The sequence below is a fragment of the Vespa mandarinia genome, chromosome 16 (assembly GCF_050613455.1).
Source record: "Vespa mandarinia isolate Hongniang chromosome 16, ASM5061345v1, whole genome shotgun sequence".
In the NCBI taxonomy this organism is placed as follows: Eukaryota; Metazoa; Arthropoda; class Insecta; order Hymenoptera; family Vespidae; genus Vespa; species Vespa mandarinia.
In genome coordinates this window covers 1,857,163-1,868,890 of record NC_140825.1, presented here as the reverse complement: position 1 = coordinate 1,868,890, position 11,728 = coordinate 1,857,163, and the positions used below count along the sequence as shown (strand labels likewise).

Here is an 11,728-nt window from a genome sequence, read left to right as displayed (position 1 = left end):
ATGTTTAAACGAATCTACTATTGTTTGAGTATTCCTTCATTGTACACCGCATACAATAAAGATTGTATAATTAATTTAGAAATTATCGAAATTATTAAATTATAAGTTGTCGCGTTCAGAACTAGAGAGAACCGATGTGTACTGGTCGGAGTGCAAAAGAAAACTAACTCGCGAATCGTCAAAGTTAATCGAAGGTTCGTTTATGTTTATATTAGACAAGGCCAACAACCGCGAGATCAAATTTTTAAGTATTGGAATTTTATTTTAAAATTATTTTCAGTTTCTCACGCGTTCCCATATTTTTAATGTTTAAACGAATCTACTATTGTTTAAATATTGTTTTATTACACATCGCATGCAAAAAAGATTCTTTAATTAATTTAAAAATTACCGAAATTATTAATTTATAAGTTGTCGCGATCAGAACTAGAGAGAACCGATGTGTACTGGTCGGAGTGCAAAAGAAAACTAACTCGCGAATCGTCAAAGTTAATCGAAGGTTCGTTTATGTTTATATTAGACAAGGCCAACAACCGCGAGATCAAATTTTTAAGTATTGGAATTTTATTTCAAAATTATTATTAGTTTCTCTCGCGTTCGGATCTTTTTAATGTTTAAACGAATCTACTATTGTTTGAGTATTCCTTCATTGTACACCGCATACAATAAAGATTGTATAATTAATTTAGAAATTATCGAAATTATTAAATTATAAATTGTCGCGTTCAGAACTAGAGAGAACCGATGTGTACTGGTCGGAGTGCAAAAGAGAACTAACTCGCAAATCGTCAAAGTTAATAAAGGGTCCGTTTATGTTTATATTACACAAGGGCGATTATCTCGAAATAAAAATTTTAAAGTACTGGAATTTGTAATTAAAATATTTGTTTCTAGCGCGTTAGGATCTTCGTATTGTTTAAACGAATGTACTATAGTTTAAATATTAAATTGTTGTACTCTATGTATGTTAAAGAATGTTTAAATAATTATAAATTACCGAAATTGTTAATTTATACTTTTTCGCGTTTAGAAAGAAAGATCTTTGATGCTCACTCGTCGAAATCTAAAAGAGAACTAAAGTGGTGATCGTTTAGGATTAGAAAAGTCGCGTTTATGTTTATATTAGACAAGGCCGATTATCCCGAGATAGAAATTTTAAAATACTGGAATTTTAAAATAAAAAACCTTGGTTCTTTCGCGATCTGGTTGTTTTATTGTTTGAACGAATGTACTATTGTTTTAGTATTAGTTCATTGTACTCCATGTACAATGAAGAGTGTTTAAATAATTATAAATTATCGTAAGTATTAATTCATAAGTTTTCGCGTTTAGAAAGAAAAAGCTTTGATGCTCACTCGTTGAAATCCAAAAGAGAACTAACGGGATGATCGTTTAGAATTAGAAAAAGCGCGTTTATGTTTATATTACACAAGGCCGATTATGCCGAGATAAAAATTTTTAAATACTGGAATTTTAAATTAAAATTTTTGTTTCTAGTGCATTAGGATCTTTGTATTTTTTAAACAAATGTATTATTGTGTAAATATTAGTTCGTTGCACTCCGTGTGCATTAAATATTATTTAAGCATTCATAAAATTATCGAAATTATTAATTTATATGTTTTCGCGTTTAGAAAGAAACAGTTTCGATGCTCACTCGTCGAAATCCAAAAGAGAACTAAATCGGTGATCGTCAAGGTTTAGAAAGATTGCCTTCATTTATATTACACTATGTGTTTATATTACACAAGGCCAACTAAGTTGAGATAATAATATTAAATTATTGGTATTGGAAATTAAAATGATTTTCTTTTTCTAACGAGATTTAAACCATTTCTTTAATGTTTATGGAAATGCATTATTATTAATCTACTATTATAGAATATGAGAAATACTTTAACTATCGAAATCATTGATTTACTAATTTTTTTTTGTAACTGTTGCATACAATTGACTTAAACATGAATATTTTTGTTTAATGATCATGCGTAGAATTAAAATTAAATATTTTAATGTTAAACAAGTGATTTATTAACTTATATTGTTAACCACTTCATATTAGTCATCCTATTTAATTAATATTAAATGTGTCTAAATTATATTCAATATGATATTTTGAGAATTCGCGCCAAAAATCATGACGCGTCGTGACACATGAGAATTCACCCAAAATAAAATATAGTAATAAAATATACGTAAAACGAGGAACTAAACAATTTTGCAATACTAATATCTAATAGTTATAACTCTTATAACACATTTCTTTTATATAAAAGATATATAGCTTTACGAATTTATTACGTTATTGCGTGCGCGTTGTATATGACATATGAGTATTTAGTTTGATGATGTTCAGTGAGAAACAATAAATTCGTCAAACGTGATGGATTATATTCCAGAACTTTTAATACCACCCAGTTCATCGGATTATCAGCCTATTACAGAAAAAGAAGCTTGTGATTTGAAACAATTAATAGAAGGCTGTGATTATGCCGTTTCAAATGCTGAACTCTTTATGGAAACACTTTCCAAAGATCTATCCATTCTTGATGGGGTAATATGTCATTAGTATTTTATTGATTATAATTAGAACAATGAATGTTTTAATGAATTTCATATTTACATAAATTATATCATTAATAATCTAACAATATTATTACTTTTTAATGCTTTATCATTATTATACAAGGCATGATATATATATATATATATATATATATGTTTATAGGAAAATGTACGGTTAGTCTTAGGTTCTGAGCCCCAAGTGGCACAATTAATGAAAAGTATTGAAGCTGCTGTAGAAGAAGCTTCTATAGTTGAAGCTCGTCTTGCTGCTTATGATGAGGCACTTGGTAGAATCAGAGAAGTTATGGCACGGGTTGGACAAAAAAATCAAGCGATACATACAGCTAACAATAATGCTAGTTTCTTATTAGAACAATTAAGTGCAGCAATTGTATGTATATAAGTGAAAATATAATTATATGAGTATAAATTCTTAATTGTAGCTTTGCTTTTTTTTTTTTTATTTTTTTTTTCTTTTTTTTTTGAAATATTTTTTCTTATTTATTATTATAGTCACAGCTTGATATACCTGCGAATTATCATCGTATTTTAAATGAAGCCGAGCTTCCAGGTGGACGGGAAGAACTTAGTCTTGCAGGGGCAGCACTCTTGAAAGCAATGACAGCCCCTTTACCACTTGGTCTTGATAAATTAAATGCAGTAACAGAACAGAAAAAGCGTCTAGAGAAACTTAAAACAAAATTTTCTGTTATCGTTGCCAGACATTTGAACAATCTTTTTATACATTTGGTATGCACCACTTTCTTTGAATTTTCATGAAAACATTCTTTATTTTCCTATTGTATTGATAACATTTATATTTTATAACATATGTAAATTGTCCCTATATGTATATATATATATATATATACATATATATATATATATATATATATATATATCTTTTTTTTTTTATAGGGTAATGATACCGGAGAAAATATAACTTCTTCAGAATTAATTCTTCCAACGCATGAAGCTGTTCATCATGAATTAGAACCATATACTGAATTAATGCAATTATTGAGAGCTTTAGATAATAAAGCTTTCTTGCAGCTTGCTAAAGTATATAGGGATACAATGAGTAAATTGTACAAGAGAGATTTAAAACATTTTTTTGAAATAGCAAAAAATAAACTCATCAGCAAACGACTACAAGGTATAAAAAAAAAAAAAAAAAAAAAAACTGCAGCTTTAACATCTTTGATATATTATTTATTATATAATGGAATTGTTATTAATATTACCCTTTTAGTTCATGCTTCGAAATCTAGTGGACAAAAAGCTGAAGACTTAATTAATCCAGCACCCATGTGTCTTCTTAGTGCAGAAATTTGGCCGCCTATAAGCGAAGGCCGTTTTTTAGATTCTGTATTAGATTGTGTATTATCTCAGATGCAACCGGTATGCCTTGCAGAACAGGCTTTTTGTATTTCATTTCTTCAATTAGATTCGGTTCTTACACCTTCAAATGTAAGACATATTATGTATGATTATAATATTATTTTACATTACCAATTAAATTTTAATATACATATCTTAAATCATTTCACAAGAGCAATGAAATGGAAGAAACAGAATGTGTAAATAATGGTGCTGCAAGTCCTGGCTCAGTAACTTCAACAGCAAGTAAAAAATTAGAACGGCAAGTAAATGAAGAAGTGCGTGGTACAATGTCAGCTATATTTCCATCTCTGGAAACAGAATTAAATAACTTTATTGCCTTTTTAGACAAAGTTGATAGTTTGTGAGTATTTTTATATAAAATTAAAATTAAAATTAAAATTAAAATTAAAATTAAAATTAAAATTTATAAGAACAATATTACAAATTATTTTATAAATTTTATATTACAATATAGAATGCCATTTTTATATATTAAACATATAACATTTAGACATTATTTTCAGTTGGTGTATGTATGTCTTAGTTCGTTTGTCACAGCACGTTATGTCTGCTCAAGATACTGGATCATTCTTATCAATGACTTTTGCATCTGCCTTAATTCAAGTAAAAAGGGCTTTTGATAAATTTATGCAAGCACAGCAACAATCAATTTTAACAGATACTAAAGTTAATCGACGACATAAATGCGGTATATTGCCATACGTTGCAAATTTTGGACTTTTTGCAAAAACAGCTGAAAAAATTTTCAAACATTCTGATAGAAAGGTTGATTTAGAAAAATGGTATACCAAATTAGTTAACAAAATATTTGAAGCTATTGTTATTCATAGTAAAGAACATCATAAAACACCACCTGAGGTCATAAAAATGGGTAAGAAATTAATGTCTATGTTTTGTAAGTTTTTTAAACTTACTTTTATTTATTTATTTTTTTTTTTTATTTCTCTTTTCTTTTCTTTTTTCTTTTTTACATCAGGAATCCAAATTATTCTTTATTCCAGAAAACTTCCATCATATGTATGATCTTTTATCACAAGTAAAAATCTCAGTATTAGATCAAGAACGCAAGGAAGCGAAACAAAGATATCAGGAAGCACTTCGTGCATATGTGATACAATATTTTGGTAGACCTCTAGAAAAACTTAATGTTAGTTTTATGTATATGTGTGTTTATTTTATAAAAATTACACTATATGTATTTATATATGTCCGACTTAAATGTGTACATGTAATTATTTATTAGTCTAACAAAGATACGAACAAATTTTTTATTAAATAAAAGTTGTTTACCTTAAAAGAATAAGCACAGTGATGTAATTGGATCTTTTTCTTTTGATAAAGTCATTATATTCGTCAAAATTTTTACGTTATCTTTATCTTTTTTAAATGGTAGACAGTACAGTTATATTAGCTCTATCCTATAATACATAACAAGATATACGTACACTTTTTATGATTTATTTACTAAATGTTACAAGAAACGAAAAAAAAAAAAATCAAATACATCATTGTACTTACTCCTATGAATTAAACTGTCAATTTTATCGTATCTTTGATAGCCTAAGAAATAATTAAATGTATTGTATACATCTAAACTTGACATATTGCGTGTATGTATATATATATATATGTATATGTATGTATGCTACATGTGACATATGATGTAATTGAGTTTTAAAAAGACACAATTCAATAATGATAAAATTTTCAGCTCTTCTTTGAGGGCGTACAAGCAAAAGTTGGAGCTGGTGTAAAAGAATCAGAAATCTGTTATCAAATGGCTTTTAGTAAACAAGAACTTCGACGAGTTATAAAGGAATATCCTGCCCGAGAAGTAAAAAAAGGCTTAGAAAATTTGTACCGTAAGGTTGAGAAACATCTTTGCGAAGAAGAAAATTTATTACAGGTATTATTTTCAATTAAAAATCTTTTATATATTATATTATATTATTGTAAATTTTATATTGATGAAATTAATATATTTATTACATAGGTCGTTTGGCGTGAAATGCAAGGTGAATTCATCGCCCAATACATATACATTGAAGAATCAGTGCAACGTTGTTATCCAGACAGCATGGTGACACTTGAATTTACGACTCAGGATATCTTAGAATTTTTTTCAGAAATCGCCCGATCACATTAACAATAGGATGTAACCTGTTATGTTTGATATAACAGCATTAAACAATGTAAATATTCTTTAACGTATAATTATACGTATTACTGTTATATATAAATATGATATAGAATAATATTTATGATTATTTTAATATTATTGTCTTTTTTCTGTGCCTTAACAATCGATAATTCATTGAATTATAATGATGATATTTATTTATAAAGTGCACGACAGAAACAAAGTTTTAAGTTATTTTATTTACACTGAATAAATGGTTTATAAACATTCATCGTAAATATAAAACATGAAAATATACACAATTTACAATTGTAGGCCATGGGCAGAAAAATTGACAAATACGTACGCACAAAGAGCGAAGACTTATTTAAATTACTTTGAGCAACTTTTCATTTCTTTTATTCGTTAATGCAAAAATTGTTTGATACATTGAAGACACAAAAAAGAAAAAAAGAAAAAAAAACAGAAAAAAAAACAGAAAAAAAAAGTAAATAAATTTTTTCGTAAATTCATTATTCTCCGATATACATTGCTATTAGCGCAATGTTTACATGAAATAGTTACTCGAAGTATTATGTTAAAGTAATTCACTCTAAGTGAATTCCGCAATGTCGCTTGGATCAGAGGTATTTTCTAGCAAAAAGTATAGGTAGATCGTTTATACGACAAGTACCACTTTAGACCACACAATTTCAATCATTTCTTGAGTATATTGACGGAAATAGAAATCTGTATTTTGTAATTATTATATAATGTTTTATGTAGCATACATATACATTACTGCAATAGATCCGTCATGTTAATATAAATAGTATTACTTGTCAATTGATATCAGTAGCAATTTTCATCATAGTTAGACAAATTATTAGACAACAAACACTAACTAGATAGTTGGCCCCTCCTAACAGTGTTACATATTTAGTGCCTTCCTTAATTAATTTTTATACCTCTTCCTACTTATTATTAATGTAAGTTTGTTGACTTTGTATTAATACTTACATCTCAGGATCCATTATCTATTTCTAAAACAATATATGTATGATACATATGAAGCATCCAGTAAACAAATTTTTGAGCAGACTTTTAAACTGCACCCATTAACAAAATACATCAATATGATTCCAATTATTTATAGATTACACATAATAGCTATACTATATTGTGCATACACATCAATATTTTTGTTGCAACTTGTAAAATTACTTTCAAAATACAGCTTTAGCTGAGTTCAAATCCTGCACCAGCTTCTATTGCATATAGAAGCTTTTCACGTAATGTTTTTTCATTAGGAAAGTCAGGAAGTTTTAGAAGATTCATGCAGGTACTAGAAGTTGGCAAGCGGTCTACACTGCCAGCATGTTGGATACAGAAGGGTGGATCAAGTTCCTAAAATCAAAAAAAAAAAAAAAAGAAAAAAGAAAAATATAGATAATATAATCTATATATCTATATTTATAATAAAATAAAAAGTGAATCGTAATAATTATATTTTATTAATAATTATAAATAATAATGTAATACCTTAAATCCTAAAAGTGGTGGCCTGCTACAGCTTGTAACAAATTTCAACAGCTTACTTTTTTGTTGATCATTAAATTCATTTACAACTTTCCAAAAGGCAGTGATAGTTGGATGATCAGGTGTATATCCACCGGTATAATTTGTATGTAATTTTAAATCATTTACATCTACAGGAATTTGCGCTCCTGATATTAATACTTGAAGTTCTTTGTTATTAAACATTTGTAACCATTCTAAGGGAACTACACTGCCAATACCTTGCTTAAATGCATAGCATTGTGCTCTAATTTGTTTGTTCAATTTATAATCTGCCATTAGATGTATGTATTCGATACGATTATGATTAGTAACAGGAATATTAGCACCGCTTGGCTTTAATTCATCTATTCTTTTCTCTCCCAATTCATCGGATAGTACGGTAAAATCCAATTCAAGATCAGTAACATCTCCCTTATAACTTTTTAAGGATAAAAGATTTGTATACATGATTGGATCCAAAGAAGCTAAGTGATGAGCATCAACGTCAGATTGTAATCCAACGATTTTTGATAAGAAAAATTCTGCAAATGGGAGCTCTACTAATAAATTTTCATATAAAGCTTTTCCAAGAATTCTACCAATAAAATAGTAATGTTTTGGGAAATCATCCATTAACAAATGTACTGTTGGATTTGGATACAGCATATTGTCTTTTGTATGTTTAAAAAATCCTCTATTAGGATCAAAACTTGTTTTCAATAATTCCGATAAGAATTCTCTAAATAATCCTCCACCATCGACACCAGATTCTTCTAATCCAGCTGTATTGACGAATTGAACGCGCATTTTTAATCTCAATTCTGGCTCATTTTCTGGTGATAATTTTTCAAATGCATCTTCATACAAATAATTTCTTCTTACAGTTATTTGGATTGATGGTTTCTGGGCAAAGTGAGTAAATTCACCTTGTTGTTCTTTTTTATCATGATAAATTAATGACTGAAATACTACAACACGATCATTGAACGGTATAACAAAAGGCATCTCACGAAGTAATGTTAAAGTTCGAACTTCTTTTGCTGACAAAGGTGGACCTTCTTTCAGGTCTTCACGCGTTAAACCTCTTAATCCTTGAAACGGTACATAGCCTCTAAGTCTACGTCTACGAAATGTAAAGTCTTGTGGCTTATCTACAGGAATAACAATGTTTGATGTAATCCAATGATCTGGTGGACAAAATGGTCTTCTTAAATTTCTCGTATGTAATTGACGTAACAGACCAACGGTAACTTTAAACAAATGCGTCCTTATGTGTGTTATTAAAGGTGTTCGTATTGTACATGATGAACCCAAAGCATTTTTATAATCTTCTCCAATAGTTGGTCTTGTATCGGGAAAAGCAAGTTCGACCAAACCCAAACATACTTCTTTCAAGTGAATAGATAATGTCACTAATTCTGTCGTAGTAAATGGCATAGCCTGTTGAATATTATCATTTGATATTTGATCTGATTCTTGAATAAAAAATTCTGAATCATGTAATGTTGCAATAAGTAAAGAAAACAATGAGCAAAACACATCTAGCAATGGAACTATTTTTTTTGAATCCTCTGCAGAAAGAGGTATACCACGTGAAATAACTTGCAGTAATGGAGCAGCTCCTCCGAATACAGATGTTTGATACACTGACAACAATGCTGTCCATAAATATTTTAAAAATTCAGGTTTAAAGGCAAGCATGTATAATAGCTTGTACTTATGTGTAGCTAGCTTATTATGAATTAATAAGTTATGGCATAGTTCACACAATGATTGTAGTATAATAAGATCCTGACCTTGATCAAGTATTTGAAGTATTCGATACACATGCTGCTGTTCATTAAGCATGTCGATACACTCTTGTAACGTATCACCTTCTTCAAGATCAAGCATATTAGTGTTATATTCACTATCCGAATCTTCCATGTCTTCTATATGTTCATCAGTGATTATTTCAGCAGGTATAATGGCAGAACTCATCGAAGCAAGAATCTGAAGATAACTAATCGGAGTGGTTTTGAACTTGGATAACGCTATATTAATAAAAAATGCATAATTAATATATTTTTATTAAATTTAACAATAATTATTATTATAAAATAATTTGAATACTTACTGACTTGTTTGGATTCTAAAGACAAAATTGAATATAATAAACTTAACGTTGGTTCTATTCCTGATTGATTAATACAATTAATCAATTGTATATATGGAAATTCTGGAAATTCTGCTAGAGCAGGTATAATAAACATTTTTATAGCACTTGATAATTTTTGTGATAATATGTTTTTACAAAATTCTTGTAAAATTAATATATAATGTCCATTTCTTTGTTCCAAAAAAGAAACTAACTGTAAAGGTCTCAGTAGCATATTTAGCAAGCATTTGGATATTGGTGTTGGAGCATTAGAAGATGATTGTAACATAGGTGGAACTTTTTCATCTATTAAAGTTCGTAGTTGTTCAAAATATCTATGTTTTATTAGATAAATAAATATATTCTCAAAATATAAATTATTATTTTTATGAAACATTTTCTCTGTAACATCTTCATCCGTAAATACTTCCATTGCTCTTAAAGGGATAGCCAATGAATATGCTCCACCAATTGATGTTTCTGAATTATATTGCATACAGATACGAAGAATCCATCTATAATAATTAAAAATATATACTTTACAATTTTTTTTTACTATAATTAAAATGTAAATGTAAAAGTAATAGAAATAAAAGTATGGTATATTTTATTAACAATTTATTTGTATGTTTGTTCGTTCATATCAAAGATATACAAAAATCTTTTTAATTTTATGTATAATAATAAACTTACCGTAACCTCCATAACCATTCAACAGAGTGTAAACATCTTAATTTAATTTCCTGTTGATTTTTGAGAAATTGTTGTAATATCAAAATAAGCCTATTTGCATCCAATGTGCGATTGTAAAAAAATAATAATTTTCGACTTTGAGATACTAATTCATCCAAATTTAAACCTCTTTGTCCAACTGCTTGCTGTACTTTATCAAATTCAGATCTCATGTGCATGCGATTAATCTTCCTAATTACAAAGCTACGAATATGAGCTTGTATTTTTACAGCAGCATCATGCCTTATACGTTGTTGTTGTCGCTTTAAACGTTCCAATTGTGCATGCTGTAGGAAAATTGCTTTCTCATCTCTTTTACTAGCACCAGATAAATTTTGTTGCGGTTTACGTCTATAATCTCCTTCAAAGCTATACATTTTGACTTCTGCTTATTAGACCAACATCCCTTGTTGTAAAATTTCTGTAATTTGTTTTAATAACACTTGATAACAACGAATTATTAAAAACTATAGTTGCAAAGAAATTTTCTATAATTGTTAATTAAATTTTATATATATACATATCTATATGTATATATATATATATATACATATATACATATGTATATGAACTATAATCGCGTTAAATTACATTATACAAGAGAAGACTAGATGGTGAAGTTTTTATTTAATGCCATTAAAAAACTTAATTAAACAATTATCAATTTTACTCACTTTTATGGCAATATTAGCCAATAATTATAAGTTAGAATCATATCATTAATTTACAGAAAGGAATTTTCGAATTTTTTTCTTGTACTAACTTTTTTTTTACAAGCAAGGTTAAAATAGAATATAATTTTTGTTGTTTTTTCTTTTTCTTTCTTTTTTGTTTTTTTCTTTCCCCGTACAATTCTGTCACTTGAGAAAATGACCAAATAAACGATATATTATTAAGGATATATTTATATACCTTTATATGTTAACAAAATATAACAATTTACTGCAAATTATATATAATTACACGTCCACTCATTTAATACTCGCCATAAACATATTTCAACAGTCATGTTGATCATGCTGACAGCGCGCACGCGTGTGAATACCAGTGTCGCCAATCCACAGGTAGGGTAAATGAATGTTTACACATTGCTAGCGCTCTTTTAACCAAAGTATGAATATACATATACATATAATCTACATATACGCATGCGTGGCTTATGATTAGCCAATAAGGGAACGAATAAAAATGACGTATTTGTCACGTGGTAT

General features: G+C 28.2%; 2 protein-coding genes across 5 annotated transcripts; one reads left to right on the top strand and one right to left on the bottom strand.

The window, feature by feature from the left end:
- The first annotated feature begins 2,363 nt into the window (after positions 1-2,363).
- Sec3 (exocyst complex component Sec3) lies at positions 2,364-6,115 on the top strand. The gene is made up of 10 exons (XM_035867628.2): positions 2,364-2,554; positions 2,729-2,956; positions 3,079-3,315; positions 3,484-3,721; positions 3,818-4,035; positions 4,119-4,309; positions 4,473-4,840; positions 4,971-5,116; positions 5,681-5,875; positions 5,963-6,115. Exons 1-10 carry the CDS (start codon positions 2,384-2,386, stop codon positions 6,113-6,115), a joined length of 2,145 nt encoding a protein of 714 aa, XP_035723521.1. The 5' UTR covers positions 2,364-2,383.
- LOC118442255 (ubiquitin-protein ligase E3C) lies at positions 5,993-11,601 on the bottom strand. Of its 4 annotated transcripts, XR_004838349.2 has the most exons (6): positions 11,430-11,601; positions 10,479-10,938; positions 9,765-10,300; positions 7,631-9,681; positions 7,109-7,495; positions 5,993-6,129 (listed from the first exon to the last, which is right to left on the bottom strand). XR_004838349.2 is itself a non-coding variant. In XM_035867625.2 (5 exons), exons 2-5 carry the CDS (start codon positions 10,892-10,894, stop codon positions 7,328-7,330), a joined length of 3,171 nt encoding a protein of 1,056 aa, XP_035723518.1. In that variant the 5' UTR covers positions 10,895-10,938; positions 11,192-11,601; the 3' UTR covers positions 6,330-7,327. The 4 variants fall into 4 exon arrangements, 3 of the variants coding, with proteins under 3 accessions (XP_035723518.1, XP_035723517.1, XP_035723519.1); XM_035867625.2 differs by lacking the exon at positions 5,993-6,129 and having other exon boundaries at positions 6,330-7,495; positions 11,192-11,601; XM_035867624.2 differs by lacking the exon at positions 5,993-6,129 and having other exon boundaries at positions 6,330-7,495.
- Positions 11,602-11,728: the final 127 nt, after the last annotated feature.